General features: G+C 34.9%; 1 protein-coding gene across 1 annotated transcript in view; it reads right to left on the bottom strand.

Moving 5' to 3' along the window:
- Positions 1 to 1,260: 1,260 nt before the first annotated feature.
- The window catches only part of Fam199x (family with sequence similarity 199, X-linked), a 36,430-nt gene continuing 21,349 nt past the window's right edge, over positions 1,261 to 16,341 (bottom strand). The window contains exons 3-6 of the mRNA XM_047536530.1: positions 12,021 to 12,170; positions 11,587 to 11,748; positions 9,831 to 10,097; positions 1,261 to 8,539 (exon numbers count right to left, since the gene is read on the bottom strand). Of these exons, the coding sequence (XP_047392486.1) occupies positions 8,369 to 8,539; positions 9,831 to 10,097; positions 11,587 to 11,748; positions 12,021 to 12,170 (750 nt within the window). The 3' untranslated portion in view covers positions 1,261 to 8,368. The remainder of the gene's footprint in view (positions 8,540 to 9,830; positions 10,098 to 11,586; positions 11,749 to 12,020; positions 12,171 to 16,341) is intronic.

Genomic DNA, 16,341 nt, shown 5'->3' with positions numbered 1-16,341 from the left:
GCCCTGAGTTCAATCCCCAGCACCACCAAAAAAAAAAAAAAAAAAAAAAGGGAAGTGATGTACCTAAATGTAGTATCAATCTATTACTAAGAAACATGGATATCATAATATAAACATCCCACTTGCCATGAGATCCAAGCTAATGGTGAGGGTAAAGGATTGTGTGACCCAAGAAACAGTGAATCTATTAAGGCTCTCTTATCCTAAGAATTAATGAAGAAACACTTTGGGGGTATGATTCTGAAATTCACACTTCTACTTTTTATAAGCATATTTTTAAAAACTGGAGTTTTAAAAATGTATGTATTCAGTTCTGAGTAGTAGTATTGTCATTTACAACTATTTTTGCATCAATGGGCAAACCCATAGAGAAACCTGCATAGCAATACTCATTGCAAAGATAAAAACTGAGAAATTGTATGGTGGGGGGTGTAGCTCAATTTCAGGGCACACACATGCTAGGTAGGCCCTGGGTTCAATCCCCAGCACTAAAATATACAAACCTGGGAAAACCCACCAAATTTCCCACAGGATTCAAATGTATTTTTTCAATAGTCAAATGAAATGGTCAATATTTGAGTAATTCCTCCTTGAAACCACCAAGTTCTCAACTTTGGTAGTTGCTATAATGAAGGTGAAGATGAAACACATTTTGCTTTTCTTCTCACGCCAATCACAACAATTAGCTGTAAAGAGTAGTTTTTAGTCACTCATTATCATTCACTGGTAAAATAATGATTAATGGCCCACTACATAAGCCATCAAATCTCTACTGCAGTTTTGTCAAGAACTCTCTGTGGGAATGTTCTAGAGCCTGTGCTTTCCAATAGAGAAAGAGAACTATTTCACGTGTGGCTACTGGGCACTTGAAGCACTGCTATCAGACTAAGCTATTAACTTTCAAATTTTATTTAGTTTTATTTCATTTAAATAGCCACATGTGGCTACTGGGCACTTGAAGCACTGCTATCAGACTAAGCTATTAACTTTCAAATTTTATTTAGTTTTATTTCATTTAAATAGCCACATGTGGGGTTGGGGTTGGGGTTCAGCAATACAACACTTGCCTAGCATATGTGAGGCACTGGGTTCAATCCTCAGCACCACATAAAAATAAATAAATAAAATAAAGGTATTGTGTCCACCTACAACTAAAAACTATATTTAAAATAAATAAATAAATAAATAGCCACATGCAGCTAGTGGCTACGGTAGAGACAGTACGCTCTCAAGTACATAAAAGAAACACACATACTCAAATTTCACTTAATACCTAACTCACATTTATTAAAAATTGAAAAATACAGAAAAGCATGAATAAGACTGGCTTCATTAAACAAGCTTAATTAACTTACCTTTGACTAATAAATGAAAGTACTTAATACCACAAAAGGAATTTTGAGAATAAGGTCTATGCCAACCTCCGAAATTAAAAACAAAGGAAAAGCAGCTAGGACGTTTTCCAAAGGAGAGAGCAATCATAGAACTCCCTCTAGTGGCAAGAGATAAAGTTGCTGCTGAAAAGCTGAACTGCTCCTGTTTGTATACATAAAACTGTTCACAGGGATTTCTTTTATAAAATCACAACTTAAAAAGATTTAGAGTGACATATAAGGAAAATGGATGATTTTTGTCAACAAAATAAGGCCTAATTTTCACTTATTATCAATGCTGATTTCTCTCTTGAAATCTAATATCTTCAGAAAAAAATATATTTTGCCAACGACATTTGGGAAAATGGGCTCTAACCAGAGAGCTAAAGGAAAGACAGCAATTTTTTTCCGCTGGTCAGTGTTCTAGGATTGAACATGAAAGGAACTGATTCAGAAGTATAAAGTGGTAACCAGCAGTGGGGTTTGTAAAAACTCAGACATCAAAAGAAACAATAAAATGATATTATTACAAGAGTTCTTAATAACTGAAACATTTTTCATTCTGATATTCAGTTCAAAGGACAGCTCTGCCACATAGCCAGTTTTAATTACAACCACACATACTCATTTAGACTTAACTACTGAATTACTTTCAAGTACAAGAAGGAACTCAAAATAGAAATGACTTGTTAGAACTATTGTTATTTTTTCACACAGCTTCAGGAAAAACAGGCTTTATATACACTGTAGTAAGTACAGAATGTACAGAAGACAGTTATATATACAAAAGTGCATTAATACATTTAGCAGGAATACAGAAAAAATAAATCCTGGTTAACAACTGATACATTACAGTATTTAAGACTACTTGAAGATTCTCCAAACCAGTCAACTTCCTACTTGCTTTGGTTATATTGATGCTACATAACTGATCTTTGAAACTAAAAACAAACACCAAAAAAACCCCTCAAACAATCTGAAATACTTAACCATTTGTGAAATGTCTTACATAGTGTTGATTGTTAATATCTTTTGACAAGAATTCTATTAATTCCCAACACAAAGATTTAGAATGTCTAATATTTCTATCTAAATTAGGAAATATCAAATAGGAAATTAAATGAATTCACTACAGGAACAGAGATTATCTGCTCCATTTTTAAAAGCCTCAGCTAGATAAACTAACTCCAAAGTTTCATTTTACAATAGGTTGCCTACTGTAAGAGCAAGTAGCTCCACAAAACAAGTCATGGCTTCAGGCCACTGTTCCTTAGAACAATCCAGAAGATTAAGTATTAACTTGTCATTTATACATATTACTTGTACAACTACCTTTACATAGTCAAAATGTATATGCGTAATTAAGCAATTCAATCTTTTTTCACCTCCATCCCTCACCACAAAAAAGAACACAGATTTCCACAGGTTCCATTGACCACAAAAATGTAACAGAATAAACTTGACAACAAAGAAGTACTACAAATTCAGCAAAGACCAAACCAGACCAATCCAGTTTTTCTGAGTTCCTCATGAATGTCAAATTAAAATGTAATTTACCATTATTTGATCTAGGTTAAGACATTAATAACATTAATTAAAAATAATTGGAAGAGGAGCTGAAAATAATTTTAATATTTTAAAAATGAGAATACAATTTTTAGTGAGTCAATGCAGATCTTCGACTATACCATGCAAATTCCTTACTCTTAATACCCAATTACAAGAATTCTCAGAGTTCTTTCTAAGCCTTTTGGAATAAGTTATTTACTTTCCAAAGAAATAATGACAGGTAGCAGATAGACATGAGCAGTAGGAACATTAAGCTAAGGGGATAATTCTATAGACTGGGCATTCTGTGTTGGCCTACCCACATGCTTTCTTTTAAAAAGCAATTTACCTAAGGCCACTCAGGCCCTACCCTGGCTTAAGGCAATAGGATGTGTTACAACCTATTATCTGTAGTTATTCTCAGGAATGAGCAAATTAAGACTTCTCCCTGCCTAAAAGAACACAAATTACCCTGAAGTGGAGCCTTTGTAACCCTATACACACCAAAATTTCCATGAATGAGGAAGATAGGATAATTAAAAGCAAAGCCCATCCACCCTGAAGTCTGTTTAAATTTTTTTAAAAATCAAGTTCCAATAGAACTGGTTAGGTGGACCAAAGTGACCAGAGTTGCCTTCAGACCTTTAGCATATGATTTTAATTTCATTACAATAGTAAAGGTACCTGAGGGTAAGATCCTGTGAAGTAGGGACTTAAAATCTGATGCAATCCTACTATCAGTCCAAAAGTTGAGACCCCCCCTCTCTTTTCTCCTGCAAGAACACAAGAGCCAAGAAACACAACATGACCCCAGAACATGGCTGGTAACATTAAGACTTAAATATTCTAAGGAGTATGTTCCAGATACTATGCTTAGAGGTGCTTAGCTCAAAGTATCTCTGATTGTACTTACCCACTTAACCTAATTTCAGTTTTAAGAAAAAATTTATCAGACTTAAAACTAATCTGAAGTTTCCACAATACATATGTATACAAATCTATTTCCTAATAGTCCTTTTCATGATTAAATTTAGTTGTAATTTAGACATGTTGAATATCATTGTACTCAATGTCAACATAATTATTTAATGTAACTAGGAATTTTACTATCAACTGTTCCAAAATAAGAATGGACAGAAGTATTCCCCCATCAATGCCAAATAAGATAGAAGTGCTAAAAAGGTTAATTTGTTAAAGTATTGTGTTGTTTGGATATGAGTTATTCCCCAATAAGCTCATGTGATAGACAATGAAGAAACATTAAGAGGTAAAATAAGATTAGTTTGAGAGCTATAACCTCATCAGTGGATTAATCATTTTGATGGTTTGATAATTTGAATGGATTACTGGGTGGTAACTGGCATGGCTGGAGGAAGTAGATCACTGAAGAGCATGCCCTTAGGGAATTATATTTTGTCCCTGGCTCCACTTCTGCTTTCCAGCTATCATGAGTTGAGCAGTTTTCCTTCACCATGTCCTTCTGCCATGATGTTCTGCCTCACCTCAGGCTCAGTGATGTAGCCAGCTGTCTATGGACTGAGTTTCTGTAACTGTGGGCCCAAATTAAACTTTTCCTCCTTTAAGATGTTTTTGTCAGGTATTTTGGTCACAGAGATGAAAGGCAGGGCAGTATTCCAACTATGACACAAATGAATTCAAAGAATTCCTAAAGTTAAAAAGAGAATCAGCTTGCTATATACTACTGGCTCTTGAAATGTTTTCCTATATCTTGAATATTTTCTTTCCAGATAACTGCAAGTTATCTGGTTTAAAAAAGTATCCTGGCCTATGACTTTTCTCAGGGGAAAAAAAACAGAATACATTAAGTCATACCTCAGATAACCTTTAAAGTTTTCAATGATCCAACTGGGTAGAAAATCAAGTTACACAAATGAAATTTACGATCTGAAGGATTTTGTTTTGTTTTACACTCTATCACTATATATTGGTTCAACTCAAAGGTTTTACTTACTGATATCCAAATACCATGGGCATTATATAAAATGAATTATCACATGATAATTTTTGGAGTTTGAAGAAGCCTGATAGTGACAAAAAGTACAGAGTTCACCACGTTTTAAGGCACATGAGGCTAAAAGACTAAGCCATGAACAAAAAGTCTACAGAAGAACCCAAAACAAACAAGACTTCTATATTGTTTATATACTAACATTTTTGGCTTAAATATGAAGATATTTGACAAATTTTTACAATTTTTAAAGCTCATCAGAATCTGGATAACTTTATATAATAATTTCTTGTAATTTTAGTTTTCTGGGGATTTAGCATTTTCAAAAGCTAAATAAAATGAGACCTCTACCCAATCTATAAAGAGATATAATTTTATTAAATCAGTTTCTGGGATTAATTCTGCAGTTTTACCCAATGGTCAGAGAAACTGAACTAAACTGTCACCATTCAACAAAATATGAGACAAGTCTCATGAAAAAGAAGTATTACTTTAAGTTTTTGTTGAGAAAGAATGAATTAGCCCTTTACACCCCACTACACATTATAGCACACTGTCTTTCTTTAATTGGTTGCAAAACTGTAGAAAAATACATGCCGTTTTATTTAACTCAAGCTTCACACTTTTAAAAGTTGCAGTAGGGACTGAAATACCATTACAAGATCTCTAATCAAAAGTCTCTGGAAAGTCTGTGTGAACTTTATCATGTATTCTGTTAGCAAGCTTTATTTTTAAAGAGGAGAATTATTTGCAGCAATGTCAGTTCTGTACAAATGAGAACCAACACTGGGACAAACAAGTCTTGCATTTGTACTAATTGGTTAATAAGGGTTTATATTTAAGAAGGATAAATACTGAGTTGTATTTCTTTTAAATTGAACTCAGAGAGATAACAGATTGAATAAATATTTACTTATTCCAAGAAAGAGATCATTCAAACGTTAATTAGCCACATGCGGCATTAAAACAGATAAAAAGCATATCTTTTTGTGCTGGCTTCTTTTTTAGAGGGATAGAGAAAGACCCGGCAATCTTCCTCTTAGATTACAGGCAAGTTCAAGTTATTTACTTTTTTTTCTTTTAACTGAAAGAAATATTTTCATTCTCTTCCAAATCAACTTTATGGGTTGGCTCTAATTTATAGTACTGTAAAGATAGTGCATCCAGATTTACACAAAATTTTATGACACATTCTACAAACAATCAAAACTTTACAAACTTTAAAAATTCGCTTTGTGGCACTTTGGTAAATTTGTTTAATAGTGACTTAAGTTAAATCTAAGTTAATAAAACTATGTGATTGTTGGTAGAATAGAGGAATTGGTCTTAAAACTACATCATGACCCTGTTCAGGAATTTCTTTTAGTGACCACTGGGATTTTCTTTTACAGGTTACCACATAAAGTAAATAGTTTCCAAGTATGTGGCAGCTAAATGCTGCTCTACAGTCTCCCAATGTGGTCTCTTTTCCTTAAACAATAGGTAAAGAGCAGGCAATATTTCTGTGGGATTTTGTTTTTGGTAAGAGCAGGTAGAGAATTCAGATGTATTTGCTCTTCTCTCCCTTTACTCTTCCTATATTTGGAAGGGAAAATAATGAGGTTGACCCTTTCCTTCTTCTTCCAAGTAGTCTGGGGTCTTTCTCCAGCTCTCTGAGTCCTCTAAGCTGGGTAGGGGCACCAAAGAGGGAGTAAGAGGAAAGTCAGAAAGACACACATATGCTTTTATTGTAGTAAATTTTACATTCTGACTTTAGCTGTGGTCTTCAAAAGGTCACTACTACTAAATTACAGACCTTGAAAAACTGCGATGGATTAATTTTTTCCTCAGTTTCAATTCTTTAACTTACAAGGAATCAAAATAAATCAAAATTTCAAAATAAGTGATTACAGCAAAGTTTAAGCCTTGTAACAACTGAGAATTAAGAATTTAATTTGATCTTTTTAAATGAGCTAATGTTAAAAAGAAGTAGAAATTCTATTAACCTCTGGACTCTGGAGTTTAAAAAAATATTGGTTATGATTCTTCCTACAGAATCAGGATTACCTCCTAAATGTTATTCACTATAAAAAGAAAATTATGAAAGTTGAAAAGCAGCTTGATTGTCAGTAGTATTAATTTCCATCTTCTTTAACCCATGTGCACATTCAAAGACATGTGTTAGAAGAGAAGGAATCACTCTATTTCTAAATTCACAATAAATTCTCTGTGAAAACATTTAAAGAATCTCCATGATTTCACATTTAAATTTAGAGTTCTATTAATAACCAACAAGCTAGGTGTTTTCTGTAACTCACTGATCTATATACTTACAGCAATTTATAGAGAAGTTTAGCAGAACTCTAAAGCCTGTCATCAGTTAATTTTGAACATTAACCTGTTCACATGCCTGAAGCTTTTATAACAAATATTTAAAAATTAGAGCTGTGCTGGATGAACAATAATCTACAAAAAGAACTTGAGAAACAGAGAATGAGATGGGGAAAGAGAGTGAGAGGAGAGAGATTTTCTATCTTTGAAACAATTTTGCAGCCCAAAATTTCAGAAAGCAATGGGAAAACAGAATCAGTTGCTTTGCTTAATTGCTTTCTCTATTTGCATACGAATCAACATAGCATTGAGTCTAAAATTCGGCTACTACTAACAATATATCCTCAGTAGTTATCATTTGCAGAAAGATTTAAATTTTATGTAAAGGGAAAAACAAAACAAAAAATCTAACTGGAAAAAGATTAGGGCCTGTTTACACCTTTGAGTTAACAATGAATGAAAACAAATAGAACTAAATCTAATGAAGGCACTATAGTAAACAGCAATCCACACTTTACACACACCCCTACCCTACCCCACTCCCACCTCAAGAAAGATTCCCACAAGAAATTGAGAATTATGCTATGGCCCTTTAGAAAAAGTAAACTAAGAAATCTTAACATTAAGAAGGGAACTGAGGGGCTAGGGATATGGCTCAGTGGTAGAGCACTTGCCTGGCATGCGTGAGGCCCTGGGTTCCATCCCAAGCACCACAAAAAGGGGAGGGGGACTGAATTATGATCTATACACATGTACATAACAAACTACTTTTCAGCAGTACCGTGAAGTAAAATATCCTAAAAAGTACTAGACTTGGAAAAAACCCACATAACTACCATAAAGTTTAAATAGTCAAAACATTTGCTTAAACCAGTGGTTCTTAAATTAGAATGTGCATCAGAGTAGCCCTAGCACTGGTTGAAACACAATGCCGGACTACTCTCCGAGGTTTTTGACTCACTGGGTCTGGAGTGGGACTCAATATTAAGCAATCTTAACAATTCCTCAGGTGATGCTAAAGCAGGTCCTGGGACCACCCTCTGAGAATCACTGGCCTAAGTTACTAATGGTATATCAGCACAGCCCTAACCAAAATTTTGGTCAAGATGCATGTAAACCAATAAGGACAGAATAATGCTTAGAAAGAATGCTGATAAATTCATCCTTATTACATCAAAACATCAACATCTGCTTCATGGTCTTCCTCAGTCACTTTCAAGGACAACACTTCTTCATTAAGGAAGAGCCCACTGAGCCTCTCCTTCCGGGCCTGCCTCTGCTCCTTCAGCTGCCTCTTGCGGAAGGCCTTCTGCTGTAACTTCCGCTGCTTAGATCGTTTCTGTCAAAGTAAAAAGCTCTAGATCAGTAAGGTTTCATCTTGGCATGTCCACCCCAAAGTGTTTTTTATTGACTAATATTCACTTTTCCAAATTTTAAGAGATGTTCAAATTCCTCTGCAGTATGATTCCTATGTTAATCAGTGAGCCACTGGCCTAGATGTGAAAATGATTCTTTAAGATTCTATTTTTATGGCATTTGACCAGCAATTCTTCTAACTAGGAAGGGCTGATACTTGATCACTTGGGCTAGCTATGGATAACCAGACACTTACTTTTTTTTAATCAAATTAAGATACACTGGTGTCAATGCATAATGAAAACAAAATTAATACTAGGGAACAATAATGAGTCCAGAATGTAGAAAATATTGTACAAATCTCTACTACTTATGCTTTTAAGGAGCCTTTCACCCAAAAGCACTAGCAATTTTTATAATGGCTGGGAAAGAATCATGCCTTTTTATATTAGGCAAATATCATCTTAAAAGCCCATTAGAACCCCAGTGAATACTCCAATCTTCAATAATGGGGAACTAATGCCAAAAAGGAATGGCCACATATCAAGAGAAATCCCCTGGCAACCAACAAAGCTGGCTATGTTTCTGCTAGCTTGTTAAGAACCAGGAAAGAAATCAGTGTGCATCTTTAAGTCACCACTGAGTTCCCAAAGAGTTAAAGAGATTCTCTTTTCATCTTTAAATTGGCTCTAGACTGTACCACTGCAAGAAACCAAACACTCCTGTTAAGTCACAGAACTACTCCACATACACTTATACCTTCTGTTTTTTAAAAGTACCCAACAATACTATACAGAATTTTTTTCACTGGGAAAAGAGTAGACAGAAATTACAGAAGGCATCATTATATTTTTAAATTAGCTAAGAAAGAACATTCAAGGTTAAAACATCAAGAAAACACTTTACATACACAAAAGACACACAACATTTTTAGGAGCTAATAGACAGCAACATCAGCAACATAGTGAGATTCGCTCAGTAGTGAGTTGCAGTCAATATTGCAATCTTGAGAATTACTCAGTATTTTCCATTAATATCTTAAGACAGACACAAAAATCAGATAAAATTGAATGCAAATGATTGTGGGTCAAAAGAGTACTTCAAAGCACTCAGCCTCAAGTGCTCTGTTTGACAGCAGAGCATCCTGCTTGTTCACTTAAAACCAAAACCCACAGGCATCTAGATAGACAAATTTCACTGTTCAAGAAGTTTAAATGAAGAAGGACTATTGTTAATATTGAAAGGTAAAGTTTTGTATTGATTAGACATTTTACTTTTGAATCCCGAATCCGCTCTGCTGCACTTGCAGACAGGTTGCTGTCACTGTGTGCTCGACTCATGTTGGCACTGGAGTTTGAAGCAGAGTTTCCAACACTGGACCCACTGCTGCTTGCAGAACTGACCATGCTGGCACTGCTGCTGCTGGCGCTGGCACTGGCACCGCTCACTCCACTAGTGCTTGCACAACTAAAGTTGCTTCTCTTCCAGGCCTCTCTTGCAGGCCGCTGGCGAGGGCTATGCTCCTTGATATAGTTTCTGACCTTGAAACATTAGGGTGAAAACTTGATTAGTGTTATACCATGATGGTTGACTGTCAACATGCTGGAGGAAAAAAAGCACATTGTCCTTAATCCAAAAAACTGTCAAAAGTGTTACAAATGTATAAATAAGGCAGAACAGAAGCGCAATGGAAATCTCTAAATTTAAAACAATTACCAAAAAAATTTACCATGTTCGAAACTCTAGAAAACGTATTATGGACATAGACTTTCAAAACATAAAAATATAATCAGTGACTAGAAGGCTAAAAGAAATCAAAACAAAGCACACTATATGTGATTAATCATTTGTAAAAGTCTCCACTTAAGATGACTTAATGATTGTATCTATGATTAGGGTATTTATTCCTATACTTCAGCAATGGGCCAATGGTATCTGTCTTCAAATGCAAGGCATAAATTTAGCATAATAAAGAAAAATGGGCTGGAATGTAGAAAATCGTATTCTATGTTGAGAGAAAAACTGAAATGACATAAAATTTTCAGAGATGATAAATGCAAAACAAACCAAAAGCAGAACATAAAAATACTAAGTATTTATTTACCCATATACTAGAGAAAAAGGGAGCAACAAATACTATAGTTAGAAGATACCAGAAATGTACATTTCAGAACAGCAGAGGGAATATTCATCAGATTTCACCCTAGTCAATTACTCCATGAGTCTATTCAAAGCCCTCACTCAGCTAATGTAAAGTATAGAGCTTCTTAATTAGTACTTTGATTCTGTCAATTCATCTTTTGTAAACTGAGTTTGAATAAATCTATACCTCAGCTCAACTACCTCTTATATGGTAAAATTGTTTCAAATCCTCTACAACTGAACTGGCAAGTTCTAGATCCACATTGACCAGAAAAGTACATAAAACCTTTTAAAAGCATATGTTCTCCAATATTACCTTAATTTCTTCTTTTATTTTCTTCTTCTTTTCTTTGTGGTGCTAGGAAATGAACCCAAGTCCTTCATATGCTAGGCGAGCAAGTGCTCTACCACTGAGCTATATCCCCAGTCCCATCATCATTTTTTTTTTTGCATTACTGGGGATCAAACTCAGGGCCTTGTGCTTGCGAGGCAAACACTCTACCAGCTGAGCTATCTCCCCAGCCCCCATCATCATTTTTTTAAGACCTTTGTTTTTGGGGCTGGGGAGATAGCTCAGCTGGTAGAGTGCTTGCCTTGTAAGCACAAGGCCCTGGGTTCAATCCCCAGCACCAAAAAAAAAAAAAAAAAAAAAAAAAGACCTTTGTTTCTTTATTTACTTTTATGTGGTGCTGAGGATTGAACTCAGTGCCTCACAGGCACTAGGCAAGTGATCTACCACTGAGCTACAACCCTAGCCCCCCCATCATCATTTTTTTAATACAACAAATCACAACAGTAATTTCTCTATGTATATATGCATGATTATTCAATTCTACATTTTATAAGATGGTGGCATTTTGAATAGGCATATAATCTGTATTTACATACCTGCTTCAGTTTTTCATCTGTGAGACAGTTAAGTTCAATGATAAACTCACTGTCTGTAGGGGAGATTTGAGCAGAAGGATCAATGATTTTAATAATATCAAGTTGCTCCCGAAGGCCCATCTCAGTACTGACTTTACGGCTGAGATACTCAATATATTCCACCTATATGATGAAAAAATTACAATAAACAATATCAATGCTAAAACCTCTGGTCCTTCATTATACCAATTATAATGTATCTTATGCATTATATTTGTATCTTATGTATTATACTATATCTTATGTATTACATTTGGTCCCCAAAAAACAGTCAAATCTCAAATTCAGATTCACTAAGCAATCCATATTTACCAAGTGGCTTTAAATAGGTAATAAAATGGGCTTCACATATTCTCCACACATAGGCTTTCAATTAAGCAAGTCAACATTTTTACCTGTTCATCATTTGTCATTGCACTCCAAGGAAGTTCATCCAAATTCCGGTGCTTGTTTTTCTTTTTAGGAAGCAGGCAAGGTGAACTTGGAATACTGGGTATGACATCTGAAAGTACATCACTTCCACTGGCAATGTCACTCCCTGGTAACTTTATAAAAACAAAGAAGGCAGGAGATAGGGAAAGCAAGATTTTTAAAAACACATTTTAACTATCACAACAAATTTCATACATTGATTAAAAGGTACTTTAACATAAGACTAATGGCAAATACACCAATCAGAGAACATAAATTCAGATGTACACCCATTTTATACAGGGCAGCATAATCAGTATTCTCTTTACATATATTCACTTACTCAATAAAAGATGTTTTCCAAAAGCTTAAAATCATAGTCAAAACTTGTTAAAGCGTTAACTTAAGAGTCAATCATCACTAAGGAGCCAGGGGTGGTAGTGCAACCTGTAATCCCAGCGACCTGGGAGGCTGAGGCAGGAGGATCTCAAGTTCTAAGCCAACCTCAGCAATTTGGCAAGGCCCTAAGCAACTTAAGTGAGAACCTGTCACAAAATAAAAAAAAATAATAAAAAGGGATGGGGATATAGTTCAATATTTAAATGCCCCGGGTTCAATCCCTGGTACCCGGCCCCCCCATCACTAAAGGTTTTTAATTTAGAGGGCCATTGTTGCTGGGGCCCACACAGCAATAAATAAGAAGTACTGATCTCTACTATTGGGAGACCTGAGTGGTCTGCCACTAATTGGCATTTTGCCAGACACTGCTAGACATATTGTCAACAAAAAGACAAATAAATCATGGTTCTTGTCCTCAAGTCCATATTAGCAACCTCAAGAAAATTTTAAAAATTCAAAATATGCTGTTGGCATGAAGCAAGACACTTTAAAGACCAGAAGTACTAAAGAAAAAAATAGAAGACAAAGTGTAGACAAAGGAGAAATAAAAACAAGCCTAACACACAGAAAATCAAACCAGCCTAATGTGAGACAAACAGCAAAAATACATACCATAATTTTATACTGCCTGTTAAAAGAGAGAGGGGATTTAATCTTTATATCTTTATTGATGTACATTTAAAAACAAAACTATACATATTTAATGTATACAATTCCATGCATTTGGACACATGCATCTACTTGTGAAAATATCACCACAATCAAGGTGATAAGCATATCCCTCACCTCTAAAGGTTAGAATGGATTTAAATAAATGTATTTAACATACACATCAAAGAAGAAATCATCTTCTGCTGAAGTAGCACATAACAATTTTCAAAGATGTTGCTGTCATGTTTACAAGGTACAAAACAGCACATATTTGTTGTTCTATAGCGTTTGCAACTATACCTGAATTCTGGGTGATTTCTCGGTTTTTGAAGTTACCCAGAGAAGAGCTACTTTAGTCACAAAAACTATCACAATCATGTATTTGAACTCCCATTATACACACAACAATATAACAAGTACAGGAGATTCAAAGGAGTGTAAGTCTTGGTCCTTACACTAAAATGTTATACTCTACTTGGGAAGGTAATCCAATAACATCCACATATAATTATACAATTTAGCACAGGATGAATGCTAGGTCTGAGATGATACATCATTGATAGAAATACCTAGCAGTGGGTTGAGACTTAAAGATTAAAGTTTGGGAGAGTTGTGAGGGTTTTAAAGGCAGGCATTGCGGAGTAAATTATATAGAAGAGTGAGGCCACAAAAATGGGATCAATCACTATAATCATAATTTTAGAATGAAATTTTCTAAGTTAGAGACCATTCTGTCTATATCCCCATAAGTAGCTACTAGTCCTTTTTTTTTTTTTTTTGGTACAAGGAATTGAACTCAGGGGCACTGGACCACTGAGCCACATCCCCAGTCCTATTTTGTATTTTATTTAGAGACAGGGTCTCACTGAGTTGCTTAGTGCCTCGCTTTTTCTGAGGCTGGCTTTGAACTCGAGATCTTCCTGCCTTAGCCTCCCAAGCTGCTGGGATTACAAGTGTGTACCACCATGCCTGGCAGTAGCTACTAAGCTTAAAAACCATATTTTCACTATGACAGTCATTTATTAATCCAAAAGTAGTATATAAGTAACTTCCAACAATTTGTATGACTTCTTGTAAAATCTCATTAACTAACACTGCTTGAGTTGTTGACTCTCATCCCTAATGTTATCAAGTCAGTGCTATAAAAGGATGATTGCTGAATGTACACATGAAGGTCATCTCTTTTCCCAACTTTACTGGCAAAAAAGAAAATACTCTGCTATTTTTTCATTGATTTCAAAACTTCAAACCACAACATTAGGGCTGGGGTTGTGTCTCAGAGGAAGAGTGCTCACTTAGCACGTGTTGAGGCCCTGGCTTCGATCCTCAGCACCATGCAAATATAAATAAAATAAAGGTGACTGTGCTCATCTACAACTAAAAATAATTTTTTAAAATCACATTACATTAGAGATCTCTTTGAAGTCTCCAAAAAAATGGGACCCTCCTTATCAAAATTAAAGGTCTCCCATATTTCAAGTTCCTTTGACAAAGAAGATAGAAAAAAATCTCAAAATACCTGTCCTTTCAAAATTTAAAAAATTTTTGATCTAAATCTTCAGAGAATATCTGCTAGGTGCCAGACTATATGCTAAGCACTTAAATTTGTATCTTTAGTTCTGTTTATGTGTTTGTTGGGGAGGTAGGTGATGAGGCATAAAAAGGTAATTAAATGTGCTTTATCCATTTTTTTCCCTGAGAAAAGTAAAAATATTCCAGAGTTCAAATCCTAACTCCACTGCTCATGAGAGGTATTGTCTTATGTAACTTAGTACACTTCTCCGAGTTGGAATCCTCAGTAAAATGTGGTTAATGCCACTGATCTCAATGGATAATTGAGAGAGTTTTAAATTAGATAACATGCCTGATACATAGATGATATTCAATAAAGGATGCAGTTTTAAAAACTTCTTCCATCTCTTATTGTAGTTTAAGGGAGCACAAATACTCAGGGAATACTATATGTTGTTAAAGTGACTAGGTTGAGTTTCACAAGGTGGTGTTTCAGAATGACAGAAGGGGAAAAGGAAATGGCATTTCAGGTTAAGAGACTAATTTAGTGAAATCACAGATGAAAATATAAAAGATGAGGTGAAAAACAATATAATTAAAATCAATGTCAGGGATTTGAAAGCTGAAAATAAGAATCAGAAGATGTCAAATGACATGTAGAAGTCATGTGATGAAACTGATCATTAGGGAAGATTAGTTAATAAGTACTACGTGGACAAAACAGTGAGAAAAGTTTGGAAATAGGATGCTCTTCTTATGATCAAGGCCTGGACTAAAGCAAAAACAAAGAAAAATGGGAACAAATAGGAAACATTTTAATGAAAAACAAAACTGTTTGATACTGAGCCATGAATAAGAAGTCAGATGTTGAGACTAGAAGAAAACTGGTAACATTTCAAGGTCATCCAACCTACCCACAGTGAAATACTCAAAGGTTTCAATAGTTACAGGAAGAGAAGTAAAGCAATCTTACAGATCTTCTAGTCCAACACCCTCTTAAAAATAAGGAAAAATAATGTCCAGGAAGGAGCACACAACTAGTGGCAGAATTCAAAGCTTACACAAGTTCAGTGCTTTCAACTATACCAGGCAGTCTTGCCTTGGATGCAGTTTGAAATGAGAGAAGAATTCAATTTGGGATCTTGAGAGTCTGTGGTAATAATGGGAAAAGCACAAATATCCTTCGAACTGATAATAGTCATTTTTTACTATGTTCTAAGACATATCACAAAACAGAATTTATTTTTTTCCATGGAAACACTATAATTGGAAGTGGCATCATTGACCAAGGATTCAGCATCAAATAACAGGTTAGAATTAAATAATAAGGTCATCCAAGTGGAAATGTCATGTGCTCAGCTGTACATATGGGATTAGAGTAGCAGTTGTACAGCAGAATTAATTGCATGGGCTCCTGTATATTTATTAGACCAGCAATGTTTCATTTCATATCTGATAATATATTTCAGAATAAAAATGTTTAATGAGTCCTATCCTATATTTTTCAGGGATAATATTTGGTATATATAGATTATAATCAGTAATTGTGACACATAAGGAGAATTAAATCAAAGTTCTGCCATATTTTCTGCAGGATGCAGCAAAATTTTATGAGTAAGCTCATTTCTGTAACAGCTGATATGCAATTTCAGGTTGTACCTCTAGGTTTCAAGTGTGACAGCTGAATTACTCTTCAAATTTTCTAAGCTCTCCTGCCCAACAATAGAAATAATTTTTCAAACT

Source organism: Sciurus carolinensis, chromosome X (genome assembly GCF_902686445.1).
Source record: "Sciurus carolinensis chromosome X, mSciCar1.2, whole genome shotgun sequence".
Taxonomy (NCBI): domain Eukaryota; kingdom Metazoa; phylum Chordata; class Mammalia; order Rodentia; family Sciuridae; genus Sciurus; species Sciurus carolinensis.
Note: the sequence above shows the minus strand (reverse complement) of the source record. Positions and strands in the feature narration are given on the sequence as shown.